Source organism: Plecotus auritus (assembly GCF_963455305.1).
Source record: "Plecotus auritus genome assembly, chromosome: 11".
In the NCBI taxonomy this organism is placed as follows: domain Eukaryota; kingdom Metazoa; phylum Chordata; class Mammalia; order Chiroptera; family Vespertilionidae; genus Plecotus; species Plecotus auritus.
Genome location: NC_137777.1, coordinates 1,911,766 through 1,933,845, shown reverse-complemented (window position 1 = coordinate 1,933,845; position 22,080 = coordinate 1,911,766). Strand labels below are relative to the sequence as shown.

The window sequence follows — 22,080 nt, the reverse complement described above, 5'->3', positions numbered from 1 at the left end:
GGCAGCCCAGTTAAATTCCAGCTCCCTGTATCACTGTATTCATCCTCTACTTAAAGGGTTCCCGTCTCTCGGATTTGCTCTTTCCCAGTTACTGGATCCTGCCTCTTCCATCCTGGGGTGAAGGTCAGATGGAGCGGAGACGGAAAGGGCCCTGTGAGCGTCACTTCACGCCTCCATAAAAGCAGGCAAGGACTGCGCCACCACCTCAGTGACTGAAGAGCAAGGTGGTGCTTTTCCCTCAGAAAGGGGGAGGCAGCCCGGCGTGTGCGTGTGCGTGTGCGTGTGTGTGTGCGTGTGCATGTGCATGTGCGTGTGTGTACAAATCAAATACAACCAAATCTCGGAAGGGCACAGGTATGTTTTATGTCGCTGTCAATTCACAGTGATGGGCCAGCCTCCAGGGCAGCTCTACCCGGTGTCTGGGTGGCTCGGAAAGTCCCCGCCGCTGTGGTGGCGGAGGTGAGCAGGAAAGGAGAAGAGAGGAAAAGGAAGCAAACGAAGAAAACCACAGCTGGGGAAAGGCAAGGCACCGATTTTCTCTCCCTAGTTGTATCATACACACACGAGGACCAAGATGTCTTGTAGAAAACTGGAGTGAGAGGGGACGGGGACCAGTTTTTCATGAGCAACAGAAGGAGGTACCATCGGAGCTGGCTGTGCGCGCACCATCTACCCTGGTTCTAACAACCCTGGGACGCCCGTCGTGAGAGAGACGCTGGAGCTCCGTGCGGTCGTGGATGCTGACCAACGTCAGGTGTGGGATGACCCTCAGTGCGGCCAGATTCCAGAGTCCACTCTTTTCTCTGCGGGCTCCCCCGTGCCCGTGCCGGCAAGCCTGCCCCACGGAGGTGACATCTGCACTTCTCATTGGCACAGTGCTCTGGGCAGCCACTAAGCTTTACTCAGACTCGGGGGCAAAGCGGATCCACCACAGGGCTTTGCCAGCGAGGCGGGCGAGCGCGGTTCCGGCCCGTGTCGGAGCTGCCTGGTATACCCGGGGCACTTCGGGGACCGCAGTCCACAGATAGCCACTGCGCTGCTCCGAGAACCCACACACGCCACCCACCTCTCCCCATCTGTCTCCCGGCAGCAGGACTCAGCTCTGAGCACTGGGGTAACTGGAGAGAACCTGTGACGAGTGTAAATGCACAGGGAGCCCGGCCTGAGTTACGGGGAGAGAGAGACGGCAGGCCCTCAGCTCTGCCCGCCGGGACACGGGCCGAGGCTCACGGCGAGCGCACTGCTCGCGGAGACAGCCCAGCGGCGCACCTTGCCGTAGTAGGAGATGGCCTCCTTGTACTTGTCGATGATGTCCTCGGGGCTCAGGCAGTTCTTGGCGCGTCCGATCTCAGCGCTGGTGTCGGGGTTTATGCCGTTGGTGGTGAGGGCGCCTGCGCACGGAGAGAAGGGAAAGAAAGAATCTTGTGCTTTTCAGTCTCGCTTCCTGTGAGCCTAAAAGAGGGGCACACACACGGTAACACACATCGCCTGCTGAACTGTAAGCAATGAAATCGTTTGGAAAGTCCGCATCGCTCATATGCTCCCTAGAACAGCCTCACCACCAAGCATCGTACTAGATGTTAATTAGCTCACAATACGTTTCCGTCCCTGTGGAAATGTTTCTCAAAGGACCTGAAATGCATTCTGTGGAAGCAGCACGCCTACATAGCTAGCGAGGTGGACTTGACACCATGCGGCCAGCATGCGGCACCTCCCGGCTTAAGCTCCGACAGCCGCGGGCCATGTGTCCTCAGACGGAGATAAGCTGTTTGAAAGCATTTCCAGCTGTACAGCACTCGGGAAAGAATGTAACTTATAAACGCCATACCTTCCTGGGGCTGCCACGCTCTGTGTCTGGCCAACCTCTGTGAACAAGCGGAACCCCCTAATCCCTGAGCCCTCACACTCGCATGGGGTGGGGTGGGGGGGGAATCACCTAGCTACAGAACGTAACCAGCGACACACACACACTGCCGGGAAGGCAGGGGAGAGAGTCTTTGAGTTCCTGGAGCACTCAACAATCCATTCTCCTAAGCCCCGTGTTTGTCTCACGGACAAGCATCTCCCACAAACCCTGTCTTCCTCAGGTCCACGGGGAGGCTCGGCTCACGTGTGCAGTGGGTCTTTATCGCTCACGCCCTCACACTGCCCGCCACGCTCCTGTGAGCCCCTCCACCCCGCTCTCCTCCTGGCCCCGCCTTCTCACCTGCCTGATTAGTGTTCTTGCGCTGCCTCGCATGATGTGTGGAACCAGACGGAAGAATGAGTGGACAGATAAATGGATAGATGGACAGAGAGATTCCAAGAGACAGAGAGGAAACGTCCTGTGTCAAATCCCCCTCCAGTCCGGGAAGGAAGAAGCACGCGGAGAACTGGGAAGAGGCAGGTGGCGGGGATTCTGCTTTCCGCAGATTTTGTGAAAATCACAGCAAGAGATGAGAGAGCAGAACTATAAATAATAAAAGAAAGGCGTGCTTGAAAAGATATCGAACCGTTATATTTCTAAAGCAGCGGTCACCCAGGGGCCAGAAGCTGGGGGAGGTGTCCACGTTCACAACCCCCACAAGAGGCGCTCCCAGCATGCCCCTGTCTGCAGGTGAGGAGTCAGGTCCACGAGCTGAGTCTCCCTGCTGGCCCTCAGATGACGCGGGCTCGAGCTCTGCGTGTTCACGTGTCTAACATATGTGTCCTACCACAGTGACACTGAATAAATGGCAGGTCCCCTCGATCTATCTCGTTAGCTCGAACAACTTCTATTGCTGAATTTTGCTGTTTTCCTTTGGAGACAGGAAAGGGAAGATAATGGGGGTCAGAAGGAAGGGGTGCTTCATTCCTCATGTGGTACCTCATCTCATCCCAACAGCACACAATCAAGACGAATCACCTACAGCCCGGCCGGCGTGGCTCAGTGGTTGAGCATCGACCTATGAACCAGGAGGTCACAGTTTGATTCCCGGTCAAGGGCACATGCCCGGGTTGCGGGCTCGATCCCCAGTGGGGGGTGTGCAGGAGGCAGCTGACCCATGATTCTCTCTCATCATTGGTGTTTCTCTCTCTCCCTCTCCCTTCCTCTCTCTGAAATCAACAAAAACACTTTTTAAAAAAAGATGAATCACCTCCAAGTGGAGTGGGGACACGATGGGAGAGAGAACAGGGGTGACCCTTCTCTGGGTAGACCTCTTTCCTAGTTTCGACTTTTGGGACCGTGTTTACGTCTATGTAGGAAAAAGTATCAATCAATAAAGGTGGGGGGACCCTATGCTGGCATACACACAGGAGCCATTAACTGTATTTCAAATGAATAACATAGTGACCCCGCAGGGAGGGTTAAGGAACAAACCCAAGCAACTCCTGAAGCAGGGCCTGTGTCTTTTTCCCCAGTATAGAGACAAGAAGCACCACAGACAACCCTTGGATTCTGCTTGGATGTTTGTTCTTACAGTGATGCAAATTAGCAACTCTGAAGCTCCTTTCTGTATCTGTAAGGCTGGGGAATTAGCAACTGTACCGATCATCTCGGGAGCCAGAGGTCTCTCTGTTAAAGAAAGGAGAGGTAGAGCCAAAACCGGTTTGGCTCAGTGGATAGAGCGTCGGCCTATGGACTGAAGGGTCCCGGGTTCGATTCCGGTCAAGGGCATGTACCTTGGTTGCGGGCACATCCCCAGTGGGGGGTGTGCAGGAGGCAGCTGATCGATGTCTCTCTCTCATCGATGTTTCTAGCTCTCTATCCCTCTCCCTTCCTCTCTGTGAAATATCAATAAAATATATAAAAATAAAAAAAAATAAAAAGAAAGAAGAGGTAGAGGTAAAACAGGAAGACTGGGAAACCCTGGGCCTGGGGGCTGGACCTGCAGACAACAGTGTCACCTTCTCACGGGGCCTAGAAGCGACGACCCTCAGTGCGAGAAGCATTTCAGCCTGGCCGGTGTGCTCAGGGGTTGAGCATCGACCCAGGAACCAAGAGGTCCCAGATCCGATTCCCGGTCAGGGCGCATGCCTGGGTTGCATGCAGAAGGCAGCCAATGAGAAACATCGATGATTCTATCCCTCCCCTTCCTCTCTCTCTAAAATAATTTTTTAAAAAAACACTTTTTTTAAATAAGCATTTTAATGCCAAGATTTTAGCTTCTAAATACCATGCTCCAAGAAAATGAACTAGAACATCTTAGACAACTGTCTGGTTTCAGAGCTGCGGCAGGGAAAGTACAAAATGAAACTAAATTCTTGACCCAGAAAAATGAGTAGAGCCAGCAGACACCAACAGCGCCCCCCCTACCCCCACCCCCCAGCAACAGCAGGGCACACACTGTCCTCAGGCAGACACGGAGCATTCGCCAGGATAGACCTCGTCATGGTTATAAAACCAATCCCAATAACCTTAAATGAACTGAAAAAGTCCTCAACAAAACACTAGCAAACTAAATCCAGCAACGAGGACTGTGCAACATGACCGAGTGGTATGCATCTCCAGAACGTAAGGTTGGGTTAAGAGGCCAAGATCAATTAGTACGATACACCCTATCAGCAGACTGAAGGACAAAGCCCGCACTAGACACGGCGAGGTTTTTTCATAGAATTCTAAAGTTAGAACACTGATGGGAAGCGACAAAAGGCTCTGAAAGACAGGTACAGTTAGACAGCAATTTGTATTTACTGTGTGAAGGTGCTGTGTGGGTGCCTTTTTTAAAAAAGGCAGCTTTAATACAATTCGCACATTTAAAGTGTACGATCCAGTGGTTTTTACTATGTTGTGAGCTGCACATCCATCACCACCATCAACCTTAGGACATTTTCATCACCCCGACAAGAAGCCGTGTACCCACAGCAGTCAGCCCCCCACTCCCACCCCCTCCCCCACCCCCGGGCCGTGCAGCCTGCTCTGGACTTTTCAAGTGGTTTTTTCACCAGCAACGCAGGTCTCCTGAAAGCAAAGCATGTGTTTTTTTTCCTCTACACCCGTGGTCGGCAAACTGCGGCTCGCGAGCCACATGTGGCTCTTTGGCCCCTTGAGTGTGGCTCTTCCACAAAATACCACGGCCTGGGCGAGTCTATTTTGAAGAAGTGGCGTTAGAAGAAGTTTAAGTTTAAAAAATGTGGCTCTCCAAAGAAATTTCAATCGTTGTCCTGTTGATATTTGGCTCTGTGGACTAATGAGTTTGCCGACCACTGCTCTACACGATCAACAGCCTGATCAGGAGGTGATCGCGGAACATCAGCCTAGGGAAAGGAGTCAACACGATGTTAAAACAAAATAACCTGCAAACCTGAAGCGAGTTCATGTCAGAATCAAGAGACACGATGAGATGGGATCAATGTCTGGGCCACAAAGCGTGTGTAAGCAAGACTGATTTCTAGTCCTCAAAGGCATGCAGGGTCTCGGATTTTTATTATTTACCCTTTGTCATTGTTTCGGATTAAGCCAGGAAATAACAGAGCGCATTATAACATAATTAGGCACCGCAATAAAAGGGATCAATCACAGGAGGAGTGAAGAGGGGGGAGGCAAACCGGACTCTGAAGGAAAGGGAAAAAGAACATGTCTTTTGGTGCTACGAGCACACACGGAAACACAAATGCAGGCTGAGAGGAGCATGGACCGCAGGTCAGAGCACAGGCGTTTCCGTGAATCAGCCAGACAGGCATGCCCGTGCATTCAAAGCGCCTGGCAGGCACACGTGCGGGCCATCCACGCAGCCATGCTCGCGGGGCGGGGGCCTCCCCCACAGACAGCATAGAGCGGTCGGACCCCGTCAACGGGGACCAAGCAACAATCAGGGTTGGACAGTTCTGATTTAAAGCGACTTAAATCAGAATGTCCCAGAGATGGCCCTCCAGACGCTGGAACCATTCATTCGCACCGCCGCCGGGACAGAGCACTTCAACAGAAGCACACAAGCCAAAGAAGCAAGCGGAGAGGAGTACCTGGGTCAATGAGAACTTCCTGCGCCCCTGGAAGAGAGAACAGAGCATGGCGTTTTACTGGGAAGACCACTGCTCACAAAGGTAACGATGCATCATCTTTCACAACCCACACAGCCTTCCAACGCCCAGATGCTTCTCTCGGATCAGAAAAGCAACCCTGATGTACAAGCTCAGAGCCTTTGGGCTTTAGACGTTTTTCCATGGCCTCGGCACAAGTTGTGGGGTGCTGCCTCACCTCTTTTCTCCCCACTGTCTAAGCTCATGCACCCCAGTTATTCTCCCACAAGTATGAGAATTTGTTACTTCCACAAATAAGCCAAAGGACAAAGGAATATTGATTCATTTGTGCAAATGCGGGGGATGGTACCAGGAGGCTATATGGACCTTACCACATGCTACTTGAAATCTTACACACACACACTCATACACACACACACATTCACACTCACACTCTCATACACACTGACACACATTGACACACTCACACACACGTTCACACACACAGTTACTGCACACTTCACAAACTAAGGATTTCCCACTTTTAGAAAGTAACTTTGCAGTTAGTTTAAAATACAAAATAGTTCATTCTCTTTTGGCAAGCCGCTTTGAAAGCCTTGCCACGTGGTCAATTATCCAGTGTCCGTGAGCTCCATTCACCTTCCCCCTGCAACATGGCTCCCCCTGGTGACAGAACACGCCCTAAGAGTCATGCCTGCCATCAGCTAGGTCATCTGTAACCACATTCACAGGACGGAAAAGGCTATGTCCCAACGGCATATCCCCGCTGAGACGGCATAGGTAGTCAAGTGTCCCTGCGTGCAGAGCAAGGCCCGGGCACGGTCCGCTGTGACAGCGCGGTGTGCACGGCAGTCTCTCTTTCGCAGGCAGACTGAGCGCCCTGCCGTCCCAAGGCCCGGCTGTAACAGACAGGTGCTTTCTGTGGCTCAGCTGTGCGCCCCACAGAACGGGACCGCCGTCACGGGGGCCGCCCTCAGGAAGGCCCAGTGCTGGGCGCCGCCACGCCTGAGTGTCACAGGGCAGGTCCTCTCGCCAAAGGCCTCTGCCAGATGCTGGGGAACCTGTCTAGTGCCGGGACACAGTATCGAGATTCCCATTTTCCTGTATCCCTAATGTTCATGGATAAGGTGGCTTTATCAGTAATTAAAGTCACATCTATCCCCAACTGCCTACTCTTTTGTCTCACCTCTCAAATGGCTGGCAGATAAAGTAGGAATGCCATTACTGGGCCCCCTTGACCCCCAACATATTCTAATGAACAAATACTAGTAATTCTGTATTTGTGACTATATTGCGGCCACATCTCTGCGGCTGCTGCTACACTGTGAGGGCAGGAACTACTGACCCTCTGAAGTATTTCATTCATTTCTGAATTGGATCTTTCTTCATAAAACCATCTTTTCCTATTGAATTCCTTAGTTGTTGACCAAGACTGTAAATTGATGGCTCCATACAAAATAATAGCTAGAGTTTATTACCTCTTTTATGAGATAACCACTGGCCTAAACACTTCACATCATTTCTCTCTGAATCTCACAGTTCTACAAAGCAGGTAGGAGCACCCCGTTCCATGGATGAGGAGAAGACTCAGAAAGAACTGCCTCATTTGCCCCCTGGTGTGGCTCAGTGGTTGAGCATCAACCTATGAACCAGGAGGTCACGGTTTGATTCCCAGTCAGGGCATATGGCTGGGTTGCAGGCTCAATCCCCAGGAGGGGGTGTGCAGAAGGCAGCCGCTCCATGGATTTTTCCATCATTGATTTTTCTATCTCTCTTTCCCTCTCCCTTCTTCTCTGGAATAAAAAATTTTTTAAAGCATATTAAAAAAGAACTGCCTCTCTGAATGGCTCACAGTGCCGAGTGTTCTAACCCAAGTCACTCACCGAGGCTGTCCAGGGTACCAATGACCTCCCCTCATTAACCTCAACAGTGGGCCAGGGTCCACCGACTCGGATAGGGCCTTCTTCTTCAAGGTGCTCCTGAGACAGTTTCTATCTTTTCTATGACATCATGGTTTCTAATTTTGGAAGAAAGGCCCAATTTGGCCATTGTTCACAGCTGTCTAAAATTTCGCGCTGAGGTGGCAGAATAAAAATAAGCTATAACTAGAACAATGTCTCCAGGTATCCAGACCCTGAGCTATTCTGAAGCAGTAAACACAGAAATCAAATAAAAGGGATGTGCTGGAGTCTTCTTTGACAAACACGGAAACTAAGACTTTTAAAGGTGCAACAGCGCCACCTATGGCCAAAAGAGGTCTCCCGGTTGCAGGAGAAGGGAAATGATGGGTAAAGTTTTTAAAAACAGGATGTTCAGACCTAGCGGATTTGGCTCAGGGGATAGAGCTTCATGCCCGGTTGCAGGCTCCATCCCCAGTGTGGGGCGTGCAGGAGGTAGCTGATCAATGATTCTCTCTCATCACTGATGTTTCTATCTCTCCCTCTCCCTTCCTCTCTGAAATCAATAAAAACATATTTATTAAAAAAAAAAAAAAAAAAAAAAACAGGATGTTCAGAGCCGGTAAACGCTTAGCTAGCACCTGCTGAATTCTGCTTCGGGGAAGGAAATGCTATTTGGTACTTAATCTATAATCTTTAACACGACCAAGTACAAACAAAAGACACAGGCTCATGGGAAGTGATGGAGCAGAAAGACATTATTTTACAGATTAAGGGGCCTGAGACCAGGGAACCTGTCCTTCCGGCAGTCAGAAGCGAAGCTGACCCCTGTCCTTACATCTTGCACTCCACCAGAGCCAGCAGCTCTGTGTAACTGTGCATAAAAGCCACGTCTGCATTTTTCCAACGGCATGGAGTCCCAGTGTCTAGCAAAATACTTTCCAAAGGGCTGGCGACTATGAAGCGGACAATTTTGTGAAAAAATGGGAAAACGTTTATTTACAAAGGGAAACAGCATGGGCTCCCTTCATTCCAGCTCTGCAGCCAAAGTGACAGGTGACTTTTAATTATTTTTTTAACCAATTAAAGGTACAGAAACAAATCAAAATTTCTTCAACGGCAAAGGAGATAAGCTTATTCCCTGAATATCAATGTTTCTAAATTAATGACTGTGGTCACATACAGGTTTTAGTGGATGATGACATGGCCATATGAATTCTGAGTTGTCAAAATATACCTTCTTACAAATAATCTTTAAATTATTCAGCTTAGCCGAAACCGGTTTGGCTCAGTGGATAGAGCGTCAGCCTGCGGACTGAAAGGTCCCAGGTTCGATTCCGGTCAAGGGCATGTACCTTGGTTGCGGGCACATCCCCAGTGGGAGGTGTGCAGGAGGCAGCTGATTGATGTTTCTCTCTCATCGATGTTTCTGACTCTCTATCCCTCTCCCTTCCTCTCTGTAAAAAATCAATAAAATATATTTTAAAAATAAATAAATAAATTATTCAGCTTAAAGCAAGTTAGCCAGTCCCCCCACTACTGGAATGACATGGCTTTAATCAAACCTTCCTACTGCACTAAAAAGAGAAAATAATGGGACCGAGCCCAGGCCGGGTAGCTCAGGTGGTCGGAGCGTCGTCCCGAACACCCAAAGGCTGCGGGTTTAATTCCTAGTCAGAGCACATACCTTGGCTGCAATTCAATTCCCGGCGGGGTGGCACACAAGGAGGCAACCAATCGATCTCTCTCTCTCTCTCTCTCTCTCTCTCTCTCTCTTACCCTTCCTCTCTCTCTAAAAATCAATAAACATATCCTCAGGTGAGGATTTTAAAAAAAAGAGTTGGGGGGGGGGGGACAAGTAACAAGTCATTAGCAATGGTTAGATTTTCAAAATACACTTCTTTTTAGCACTATAATCATTTTAATGTTGTTTTTAGTGCTCACACATTTACCATTTGAACACTGACGTTGGTCATTAGCTGAGAATAAAACATTGGTGAAAATAAATGTACAATCCTAATCTCTGCCATTCTGTCTTATATCCATCCTCACTGCTGTCTCTCCTGTTGAGGCCTCTGCAGGCTGAGACCAGTAACACCTCTCGTTCATGAACTCACAGAATTTCAGACAACCGGTCCCTGGGAGGCTGATGTGGGGGACAGGTAAGAAAGCATCCTGGTCATCATACCAACCAGGGTTCAGGCCCCGAGTCTGCCCCTCGCCCGCTGCATGATTTGGGTCAAATCACCTCATCTCTTTAGACCTCAGTGTCTCACCTGCCAACGGAGATATGATACCTGCCCTCCAACGCCTGCTGGGAGGTAAAACGTACAGAGAGCAGTCAGCATAGGTCCAAGGAAGGTGCCGGGAAGTCTATAGCTATTTGATCATTATGATGATGGTTACTGCTCATAAAGTAAGAACGACCAAAAAGCAGAAATAACCATTAAGGAGAAACAGTTACTCATCAATAGCCATTTCCTTCCTTTTGGATTGATTACAGATGTCCTGTTGATTTTTTTTTTTAATAAACCAAGTTGTGTCCATTAATTAGAGACTTTCGGATTCATATACAAGTCTGGGGGGGGAGGGAGGGTGTGGCCTCTAACCTTTGATTACTAGGAAAGTCTTTATATATTTTTCCCTTTTTTATTAGATTTCTTGGGGTGATATTGGTTAATAGGATCATATAGGTTTCAGATGTGAGTTTCTATATTACAAGATCTGTATATTGCCCACCACCCAGAGTCACATCTTCTCCTGTCACCAAGGAAAGTCTTCAAAAATGTAAAACAGCCCAGCCATTGAGAGTCGACCTATGAACCAAGAGGTCATGGTTCAATTCCTGGTCAGGGCACAGGCCAGAGTTGCGGGCTTGATCCTCAGTAGGGGGCGTGCAGGAGGCAGCCGATCAGTGATTCTCTCTCATCATTGATGTTTCTCTCTCTCTCTCTCCCTTCCTCTCTGAAATCAATAAAAACATCTTTTTTTTAAGTAAAACAAAAAAAAATAAAGCAAAAATAGGTAGAGACTACAGAATTCTTTTGAAACTAAGATAACTCAACCTTAAGGGGAGAGGGGCGGGAATTCCCTTTTCTTAGAGGAAATCTGCTTGAGAGCCATGTAGCCTGGACCTTTAACGTTATTCATGAGTTCATATTACCAACAGCAACAGCACTGCCAACGAGACCTGCTGGCACGGACCAGGTGCAGGCATTTCTGTGTCCCTCACTCAGCCCTCCCAGAGCCCCGGGAGGCAGGGACTATCCCTCTCCTCCCCAATTCACAGACAAGATCACTGAGGCGCAGAGACGCACAGCACGCTCCACCTGCATTCCTGCGCTGGGCTGTGGAAAAGGGCGCCGAGATAGAACTCCAAGCAGAATGGTAAATAATCGGCTTGTCCAAGCCTCCCCTCCCCTCAGACAGCTGGTGCCCTCAATCCCTGATGTAAGAGGAGGTTGCCACCGTTAAGTGAAATTAATTTGCAAGATCAAGCAACGCGTGTGTCCTTAAGCAGGTGTGACCAAGCCTGCTCCCGCGCCTGGAGCCTGACTGCTGGAAGGCAGGGCCACGGTGTCCGACCTCCATGCGGCTCGCACCGCCCCCCCCCCCCCCAGCTCTCACAGGGCCTCAGGGGCACTCCCCCAGAGACCGCCTTCAACTCGGGAAAGTGCCCAAGGTTCGTGAGGGTTTTTTGCAAAGCTACATAAAGACATTTCTCTTCTGCAGACAGAGCAGTTTTTCAAAAAAGCTGAAAACTTTTTTTTGCCTGCGTTCAGCAAGGGGGGAAATGAAACACTGCCGTTAAAAGTCCCTGGAGCCCTAACCGGTGTGGTTCAGTGGATGGAGCGTCGGCCTGCGGACTCAAGGGTCCCGGGTTCGATTCTGGTCAAGGGCATGTACCTTGGTTGCAGGCACATCCCCAGTGGGAGATGTGCAGGAGGCAGCTGATCGATGTTTCTCTCTCATCGATGTTTCTCTCTATCCCTCTCCCTTCCTCTCTGTAAAAAATCAATAAAATATATTTTTTAAAATAAAAAAAAAGTCCCTGGAGCCTCACTAATCGCATCAGCAGCACAGTCTCCAGTCTCCACACCTAACTTCAGGCCACAGGGGACCACCCTCCAGCCTCGGCACCCCAGAGGAGCACAGAGGACTGCCTCCGAGGAGAAAACGAAGCGGGCAGCCGCCTGTCTGGGTATCTGGGAGCTCACAGCACGGGCAGCTGCCTGGAGAAGCCATAGCCTTGAAATGCTGAGGCGGGAGTTAGCACAGCGAGGGGTAACTACAGGCGGCGAGCACAGGAAAGGGAGGAGCCGAGGAAGTATTCTCCACCTCTTTCTTCCCTTCTCCGCTCTCGGCGCGCTTCACTCTCCTCTCAAATCGTCAGGAACAGCTCCACCGAAGGGTGAAGTCTCTTCGAAAAGCATTAGAGTCGCGCTAGCTGTTCTGCCGAGAGGGCACCCCGGCTAGGGCCGCAGCTTGGTGGCTGATAGACAACTGTGGTCCCTGCCGCTTCGCTCATAATGGGGGTGGGTTACGGGGGAAGGGAACTCAAGGCCTTTCCCCATCCCACACACATGAACTCCTGCGGGCCTTCTCTGTGGGAGGAACCATGCTAACAATCTCACAGAACAAAGGACGCCTTGTAGCTTCGTGTCTGGCCTGATCTCTGCAGTCTTTGTTATTCTCTTTGTGACCTACACCTCCTGAACCGTCACAGGCAGGCCCTTCCGTGAGGGTCGGAGGGTTAAGTTCATTCAACGAACACGGGTGAGTCTCCCCTACCCAGCTGGTTTATGCTTCATCAGGGCTAAGGAGCGAAGGCCAATCAGACGTGACTCACTGAGAGAAATGCCATCACCGGGAGAACCAGAAACAGTCCCCAGGCCCTGAATTAGCCATTAAAATGGACCTCTGGGGTTCGCCTCACCAAATACACAGCAGTCATAAAGATCCCAGACACAGAACTTCAGGGCTGGCGGGCCCTGAGATTTAGGCCAGTGTTCCAGAAGTCAACAATCATGGCACTCCATTCATGTGATCCGCAAGACTCGAGATGGATAAACACTCAATAAAATCAGAAGGAGGCGTCTCGTGTGCACGATTGCTGACCGCACAGACACGACCCTTTACTGAACCACTGGTCAGGCCGGACGAGGAGGCAGACGGACACAGTGACCCCGCCCGCTCAGGACGGTGACTGAGCCCAGACGAGGACAGAGCGCGCTCACCTGGTCGGTGTCTGTTGGCTGCCTCGGCAGGAAGTGAGCCCCCCGGGCACCTGCGAGCTCCATTCTTGCCACCGGTCCCACCAGGGTAGTGATAGATGACAGAAGCCGAACACAGCCCCTCAAGGGCAGCTGGGCAGAAAAAACCAACAGGACAGTCGGTAAGTCAGTGACCCCTTCGCAGCTCAAATCACAGAGCCCACGAACGACCAGGACACTCTACGTGGAAATGCCCATTTCCTCTCAACAAAGATCCCGCCCACAGCCCACTGGTTCTGTGGTAACAGGAGCATGCCGCCGTCATCCTCCACGTGCCACCGTCAAGGCTGGCACCCCAGAAACTCCCATGACGCTCCAGGCTCCACGGAGGGACTGCATCCGCAAGTGAAATGGGCCAGCCCCTCAGCCAGCCAGCCATTCATTTAACCCAGGGGTCGGCAAACTGCGGCTCGCGAGCCACATGCGGCTCTTTGGCCCCTTGAGTGTGGCTCTTCCACAAAATACCACGGCCTGGGCGAGTCTGTTTTGAAGAAGTGGCGTTAGAAGAAGTTTAAGTTTAAAAAATTTGGCTCTCAAAAGAAATTTCAATCGTTGTACTGTTGGTATTTGGCTCTGTTGACTAATGAGTTTGCCGACCACTGATTTAACCAACAGTGTAGCAGGGGTGGGGAACTTTTTTCTGCCAAGGGCCATGTGGGTATTTATAACATTATTTGCGGGCCACACAAAATTATCAACTTAAAAATTAGCCTGCTATAGAAACAGTCAATAAAAACTGAGTTGGACATTTTAAAAAAATTAGCCTGCTATATTTGGTTCACATTTAACTAACTCACCCCTAATGTACTGGCAGGGCCAGACCAAGCGATTTCCCAGGCCGTATACAGCCCGTGGGCCGGACGTTCCGCACCCCTGGTTAGAGCTTACTGGGTGGCAGGTGCTGTACCAGATTCTGACACTGTGATGTGCAGAAAGTGCCCTGGACTGACAATATTTAAAAGTAATGCCCTCGGCCCTGGCTGGTTCGGCTCAGTGGATAGAGCGTTGGCCTGTGGACTGAAGGGTCCCAGGTTTGATTCCAGTCAAGGGCACATATTTGGGTTGTGGGCTCGATCCCCAGAAGGTGACAAGCAGGAGGAGCCAATCAATGATTCTCTCTCATCATTGATGTTTCTCTCTCTCTCTCCCTCTCCCTTCCCCGCTGAAATCAGTAAGAATGTATTTTAAAAGTAATGTGATCGTCCTAGCTGGTTTGGCTCAGTGGATAGAGCATCAGCCTGCGGACTGAAGGGTCCCAGGTTCGATTCCGGTCAAGGGCATGTACCTTGGTTGCGGGCACATCCCCAGTAGGAGGTATGCAGGAGGCAGCTGATCGATGTTTCTCTCTCACCGATGTTTCTAACTCTCTCTCCCTCTCCCTTCCTCTCTGTAAAAAATCAATAAAATATTTTTTTTTTTAAAGTAATGCCATCAGGACCAGAATGTCTTTCCACATCAGACACCCCAAATGCATCCGTTCCGTTTGGAGCAAACACCTACGGGCGTGCCTCCCCCTCAGAGGCAGCCAGTACCTGGAGGGCATTTCCTTCTGCTGTCAATGGCAGTTACGACCTAAGAATCTCGGGCGAGGCCACGTGCCCTGTGAGTTGTGCAACAGTTGTGCTCATCTCATTCATTAGCATAGCAGTTCCCAAACTTTTGGTCTTAAAACTCTGACACGCTAAGAAAATACTGAGGAACACAAAGAGCTCGTGTATGTGTGTGTCTGTGTGTGTGTGTGTGTGTGTGTGTGTGTGTGTGTGTAGGCTACAGCTGGAGATATTTACTGTATTCAGAAATAAAACCACAACAAGATTTAAGTATTTATGTGGTAACTCCTTTTTCTTTTTCTTTTTTAATATATTTTTATTGATCTCAGAGAGGAAAGGAGAGGGAGAGAGAGAGAGAAACATCAACGATGACAGAGAATCATGGATCGGCTGCCTCCTGCACGCCCCACACTGGGGATTAAGCCCACAACCCAGGCATGTGCCCTGACCAGGAATCAAACAGTGACCTCCTGGTTCATAGGTCAATGCTCAACCACTGATCCAAACCGGCCAGGCAACTCCTTTTTCTTTAATATATATTTATTGATTTTAGAGAGGAAGAGAGAGGGAGAGAAAGAGAGAAACATCAATGATGAGAGAGAATCACTGATCAGCTGCCTGCATGCTCCCTGCTGGGGATTAAGCCCACAACCTGGGCATGTGCCCTGACCGGGAATCGAACCATGACCTCTTGGTGCATGGGACAACGCTCAGTCACTGAGCCACACGCTGGGCAGCATTTCATTCATTTGTATGTCTGCCCCACCATCTGGACATACCGCACTGTGCTCATCCGTGCACCTGCTGATGCACGGACGAGGGGTTGAAGAATGAGTGGTGGGGGATGGTATTCTAAGCAGAGGGCGAGATGTGCTAAAATCAAAAACAATTGGACCAGGGAATGAGGACTTTGGAAACGAAGGGCACCGTGTTCCAGTGGGACTGGGGCGCAGACCTGGGTGGGGAGTGCAGGAGGCGAGGCCGGGACGCTGCCAAGCGACTGCCAACGGCGCCCAGCAGGCTGCCTGCTTCTCCTCCCCCTCCCCAATGGGTGTTTAGACCCATTTTCCCTGTGTTCCGTTATTTCAAATGACAGTTGCCATGATCACCTATCGGACCACCTTCGTCAGGTCGCCTTACCGCCAAGCCACAGGAAGTCGTTCACGGAGCCGGAGCAGCTCCACGGCCATGTGGTAGTGCACCAGGGAGTCCTGCAGCATGCCCGCCTGCAGGCACAGGTCCCCCACGTGCTTCCGCATGCGCCCCTGGCACCTCTTCTTGTAATGTCTGGAAGATAAAACGCGTGGGGACACGTCACTGCGAAGGCCCGGCTTCCGCCCCGGCACACTGGCTAAGCAGCCGCGCAGCTCTCTCGCTACAAAAAAAAAAAAAAAAAAAAAGCTGCAGAGGCACCTGGAGGCTCTAGCGTGAAAGCCAGCAGCCAGCATTGCCAGATGCGACCGAGCGGTCCTGGCGTCCGAGTTCTGTTTTCAGTGCCGCGGGGAGAAACAGCTTCCGCCATGCATTGCACCTGGGCGATGGTGGCGCAGGCGTCTTCTTTCCAGAGGTTCTGATCACAACACCCGCACAGGGAAGTTTGCGGCAGCTTTTTCAAAACACGGTTATCTTCCGCTTCCTTAACTACAAACTTACTATTGTTTTATAAAGAGAGCGAGGCTGCCTATTCTAAGCCACGCATTGGGCTTCTGCAGACAAGACCTGGATCTTCACGATTTCAGAGTGAGCTTTAGTAATGCTGTGCGGGGGGGGGGGGTGGGGGGGGGGGCGGGCGCTGACACTCTTTAAATGCTGGCAAGGGCATGCCATTAAATAATGCAAAGGCTGCGAATCCACGTCAACTCAGAAACCGAAGAAACGGCACCAACACCTTCCGTCATCATTTTAAAATATTCTCTTGACTATTAAATTTCTTAGATATGATTTTTTTAAGAAAAGTCACAGCTACAGTAAATCTTCCCCGACCATGGAAAGTAATAGTATCGAGAGCAAAACCGCGGATGGAAATCCAGAAGGTGGGAGGTGTCCAGCTAAACAAAAGTTACTGACGGTCTCAATACGAAGTTACATCCTATCAGATCTAACTCTAATGAGCTCCGCAAACTCTTTGGCTACCCTGGAACTTAGCTTTTCTGTTCCAGATACTCAGATCATCGCATAAGGCAGAGAGGGACAGAAGGGGACTCCTCACCAGCCTCCCTCTCGCCCCTCCTGTGGCCCCGCTCACAAGCCCCTCCCCACAGGAAAGCACCACATCCAAACGCCTCTGCCCTCCCAGCGGACACGTCATCTCTCTCCCCCACGGGTCACCTCAAGAGCCTTCTATGTCCGTCTAACACCCTGTCCTTGGTCACATACACACACACATGCACGCATGCACACACGCGCACGTGCCCAGCGTAACCTTCCCAGAGCACTTCAAAGCCTTCAAAGGTTCTCCAGTTCAGTTCCAGCCCCTCTCACTACTTCCCCACACCCCACAGCCCACAGCCCACAGCCCACAGCCCACAGCCCACAGCCCACACCCCACAGCCCACAGCAGTACTGGGCTCCCTTCGACCGAACCCTTCCCCCGAACCCTTCCCCCTCGCTACGTCCCACGCTCCTTACGGCTAAGTGTGGCTGTCAGTTTCTCAAGCGAGCCTTCCCTGCCTCCAGCTTCTGCAGGCTGGACCAGGAGTCCCTGCGTGTTCCTAGAACACTCCGTGCTGAATCAACTCCTGCTATCTGTAAGCTCCCAAAGGCAAGCATGTTTTGCTTGATATTGTGTCTCCACCCTCCTTCCCCTGGACACTCAGAATCCAAAGGATGGATGGGTTGCAAAGGTACGCGCAGCCGCTCCTGCCCACCCCACTCCTTTCTCCAGACAGCAGCAGAGGGGCTACCGCTCCCCAAGGTCACCCCCGCGGACAGCCTTCCCTGCCACCGGAGCCCCCGCTCGGCCCCTCACCTGGCTCACTCCGACTTTATCTTGAGAACTCAATGCAGAGCCCTCTCCCCCAGGAAATCTCCCCGGGAAATCCCTCTAGCTCTCGGCTGGGCTGCCCCCCATAACAGGTCGGCCTAGTTACTCCCTGGGTGTCTGTCCACCCCTTCCATCGAGACCATGACCTCTAGGAGGGCATCTGGGAAGAGGAGAGAGAGAGATGGGGGAAGGGAAGAGCAAAGAACAAAATCACAGCCCAGCCTGGCCAGTGTGGCTCAACTGGTTCAGCGTCGTCCCATGCCCCCAGAGGTCACTGGTTCGATGCCCGATGAGGGCACATGCCCGGGTTGCAGGCTTGATCCCCCGTGGGGGCCCTTCAGGAGGCTGCCAATCAATGTTGATGTTTCTCTCTCAACGAGGTTTCTATCTCTCCCCTTCCTCTCTATCTACGATCAATAAAAACATTTTTTTTTAATCACAGCCCAGGCCCCAAATCCAAGTATTCTCACAAATGTGCCACATGCCGCTGCAGCCGTCAGGGAAAAGGCCCGTTTAACACCTGCTTGAGTGTCTCACCCTGAGATTAACGTGCTGCGCTACAGAGGAACTCTTATCTTCACCTGAAGCGAAAAACGGGAGAATGATACAAGCGCCCCGAACTTCAGGCCACAGCTCCCTGACCCGGGAAAGCGGACCCCTCTGCCCGCGCAAAGCTTCTCCCGCCCACACGAGGGCAGTGCAGGGCTCCCTCACCTGCTGGGCTCGCCTGCTCTGATCAGGAGAAATCAAGTTCTCTTCCTCCAAGAGTGACATGATTCTCCACTTTTAATACGCAGCTGAGTTTACAAGTGCTACCATTCTATTGACCCAGGGAGATTTTGAATTAGACTTGGTTTTTAATGGAATTTACTCCTAACCTGATAGAGTAAAATGTGCTTTAAAGCGTCCTGCCTGAACGCTTCTAAAAGAGTAAATGATTCCCTCTTCCCGGCACAGGACACTGCATGCTCGCAGCATGCGAGCCACAGGCCTCTGAGAGGGAGGTCCCCGCCCGCCCGGGTCACTCAGGGAAGGCACGTCAGTCTCATCGGAGGCCAGGAGAGGGGCCCGCCGTCTAGGAGGGGCCTGGGCTCAGGCATACCTGCCAGAGGGGAGCTGGGGAGAAAGGAGGAACCCAGCGAGGCTATGCTCGCCCCGATCCCCTGGGAGCGGTGAGTGACTGCAAAGGCCCTGCGGTCCAGGGCATGACCAGCCCTCAGGGATCCCGCCGCGCGTTTTCCAAGCCGCACAGCTTCAAGTTCTGGAACTGCCACCCTTATTTGGGTTTTGTTCTCCCAACCCCAGAACGTGACCGAACCCTGCAGGAGGGCATCCTGTCTCAATTGAGGTGAAAGGGCTCACACTTGGACCAAAGCATTAAAGAGCCCAGGCCTCCCGGCCATGGTGGTGGCCAACCCTGTCCCCACGGCGGGGGGATGAGTCCTAGGCCGCCAGAGATGGTCCCTTCAGGACATGCCCTCAGTGACACACGTCAGCCTCAACACATGTAGAAGCAGCCATGTCCGGCCAACACAGGGTTCAAGGTCAAGGCTGCTGCAGGTAAGGGCCCGGACGACCGCGAAAGGTGAAACGCGTGTCCGGCTCTGACCGCTTACGGGCTGGAGGAGCGCGAACAGCGGGGTCAATGAAAGGTCCTGGCGTCCACAGGACCAGGAGCTGGCTCGGTACGAGAGGCCGTATCGTCCTGGCCCTCGGAAGAAGCGCCCTCGGAAAGGGGAACAGGACTGGTGTTGATTTTCGAGGAGCCTCCGCCCCTTCGTAGGTTGCGAAGGCGAAGCCAAGTCCTGGCATGCTCAAGGGGAAAGCGAGAGAAACCCCGGGAGCCACTTCCTCCAACGGCGTCCCTGTGCTGGTGGCCGTGGCCACGCAACACCGCCATGCACACAGCCGCAGCCAAGAGCCACGTGCCAAAGGCGCTCAGTTAAAAGCCAGAATCAAGCAAGGCGCTCGACCCTCTCGGTGAAAGCAGCCCAGGAGAGAGCCCTCTGCGGCCGCTGGAAACAATCAGCATCTCCCTTCCTCGTACAAGTGAGAGAATTAACACCGGCTCGTTGGTTACAAATACTGAGGAAGAACAAACAAGGGCCCCAGAGCAAGTGTTTCAACAGAGATCACACACCGGCGGCTACATGCTAAAGCAGCTACAATTTTTACTAAAGTTCTGGAAAATAAAGGATGACCAGGATGCTACACGGGTCAAGGCAGCAGCCAGGTTTTGTTCTGAAAGCAATGGAGGCGAGGCGGCGGCAGCACGGATGGAAATCTAGCTACTTGCCCAGCAGAACGTTCCCAGCCTACCTTTTCAGACCCAACAACATACTCACAGGGCGGTATGAGAGAAGAAAAGGAAAAGGAAGGAAAGAGGAACAAGCAAAAATTAGAAACACGTAAGAACAAAAATAACTTCGGCAGCTACGACTCTCCACGTACAGAAACGTGAATTTACGGCGGGCGCCGAGGAGGCTGGGGACACGCGACACCCAAGTCAGACCCACCCACTCCTGGGCTCCCGGGAGGCCTGGGCCTGAAGTTAGCGGCATCTGCCAGGCAGCCCATCAGGGGGTCAGTTCGCCAAACCCAAGCGGGACCTACCCCTGGACATTTCCCTTTGGGCTACCAAGTCCTCTCTCATCTCCCATCGATGCCCTGTATCACTCCCACCAAGAGCTGCACATGAGACCCGGGCGCTGCTCCTGCCCCAAAGCATTGTGGGAAAGGTGAGAGAACTGTGGAGCCGCGGGGCCACAGCAGGTTACCAGGGACTAGACGGGAATGGGTCTGATTGGGGGTCACCGGTAACCCACTGGAGTTCAAATGACGCTGAGTGTTGGGAGAGCAGTTAGAATAGGATGGGCGGTGTGTCTGCAGCCTGGAAGCCAAGAAGTCGATAAGCAAGGCACCCAGCGGCCTGCACAGTGGGGAGAAGCCAGTCCCCGCCACCCGCAGGCTGTGGTGACAGGGGAGGACAGGGAGCTGTGTGCGCTGTGCAGCCCCACTCCATAAGAGATGAGCCGCTGACCGCCCGGAGGCTCAGCAGCTCTGCCCTCGACAGCTGCCCAGATTCCTAAACCCGGCCCCCAGCTCCAAGGAGTGGGAGGGAGCGCGGGCACATGGCCACAGGGCCACGGCAGTCAGCACGGGTCGTGGGTATGGCCTGCCTTGTCCTCCCCTCAGACCACATCAACGTGTCCGGGAGGAAGGGAAAATTACTCCAGACCCTGCAAGGCACCACACGCAGCTGTGATGGGCTGATCTGCCTTCTCACGGGCAGAGCAGGCCTGGGCCATTTTGGGCTCAATTCTGTGACATTTTCTCTGCCAACTTAGCAACAACCAGAAAGGCAGTGTTTGACCTTAGGGTCAATTCAAGAAACACACTGAGTGTCAATTTGCAGCAGGCCTTGGCCGCGTGAACATGTCAGTGACTCCTCACCTGCGAGACCCTCGTCTGAAGTCTACACTGGAGGGAGGGAAGACGCACAGTGCCCAAGGCAGGAAGCCCATGGCTACCCCGCTCCCCTAGCAAAGGGGACACGTTTTGGCAAGCAGTGGCAGCCCTGGCTTGCATCTAGTCCTCTGCTGGACAGATGCCACATGGCAGCCGGGGAGACAGAGAAGAGGGAGAGAGGAAGAGAGGGAAATAGGGAGACAGGGAGACAGGGAGAGAGGAGACAGGGAGACAGGGAGAGAGGGAGACAGGGAGACAGGGAGACAGGGAGAGAGGGAGACAGGGAGACAGGGAGACAGGGAGACAGGGAGAGAGGGAGACAGGGAGACAGGGAGACAGGGGGACAGGGAGAGAGGGAGACAGGGAGACAGGGGGACAGGGAGAGAGGGAGACAGGGAGACAGGGAGAGAGGGAGACAGGGAGACAGGGAGAGAGGGAGACAGGGAGACAGGGAGACAGGGAGAGAGGGAGACAGGGGGACAGGGAGACAGGGAGACAGGGAGACAGGGAGACAGGGAGAGAGGGAGAGAGGGAGACAGGGAGAGAGGGAGACAGGGGGACAGGGAGAGAGGGAGACAGGGAGACAGGGGGACAGGGAGAGAGGGAGAGAGGGAGACAGGGAGAGAGGGAGACAGGGAGACAGGGAGACAGGGAGACAGGGAGACAGGGAGAGAGGGAGACAGGGAGACAGGGGGACAGGGAGAGAGGGAGAGAGGGAGACAGGGAGAGAGGGAGACAGGGAGACAGGGAGACAGGGAGAGAGAGAGACAGGGAGACAGGGAGAGAGGGAGACAGGGAGACAGGGAGACAGGGAGACAGGGAGACAGGGAGAGAGGGAGACAGGGAGAGAGGGAGACAGGGAGACAGGGAGACAGGGAGACAGGGAGACAGGGAGACAGGGAGACAGGGAGACAGGGAGAGAGGGAGAGAGGGAGACAGGGAGACAGGGAGACAGGGAGAGAGGGAGA

At 52.5% G+C, this 22,080-nt stretch overlaps 1 protein-coding gene across 1 annotated transcript in view; it reads right to left on the bottom strand.

The window, feature by feature from the left end:
* Positions 1–22,080, bottom strand: part of TRAPPC9 (trafficking protein particle complex subunit 9) — a 171,600-nt gene that overhangs the window by 144,096 nt on the left and 5,424 nt on the right. Inside the window, 5 exon segments of the mRNA XM_080646835.1 lie at positions 1,270–1,391; positions 5,923–5,949; positions 13,076–13,204; positions 15,802–15,829; positions 15,831–15,948. Of these exon segments, the coding sequence (XP_080502961.1) occupies positions 1,270–1,391; positions 5,923–5,949; positions 13,076–13,204; positions 15,802–15,829; positions 15,831–15,948 (424 nt within the window).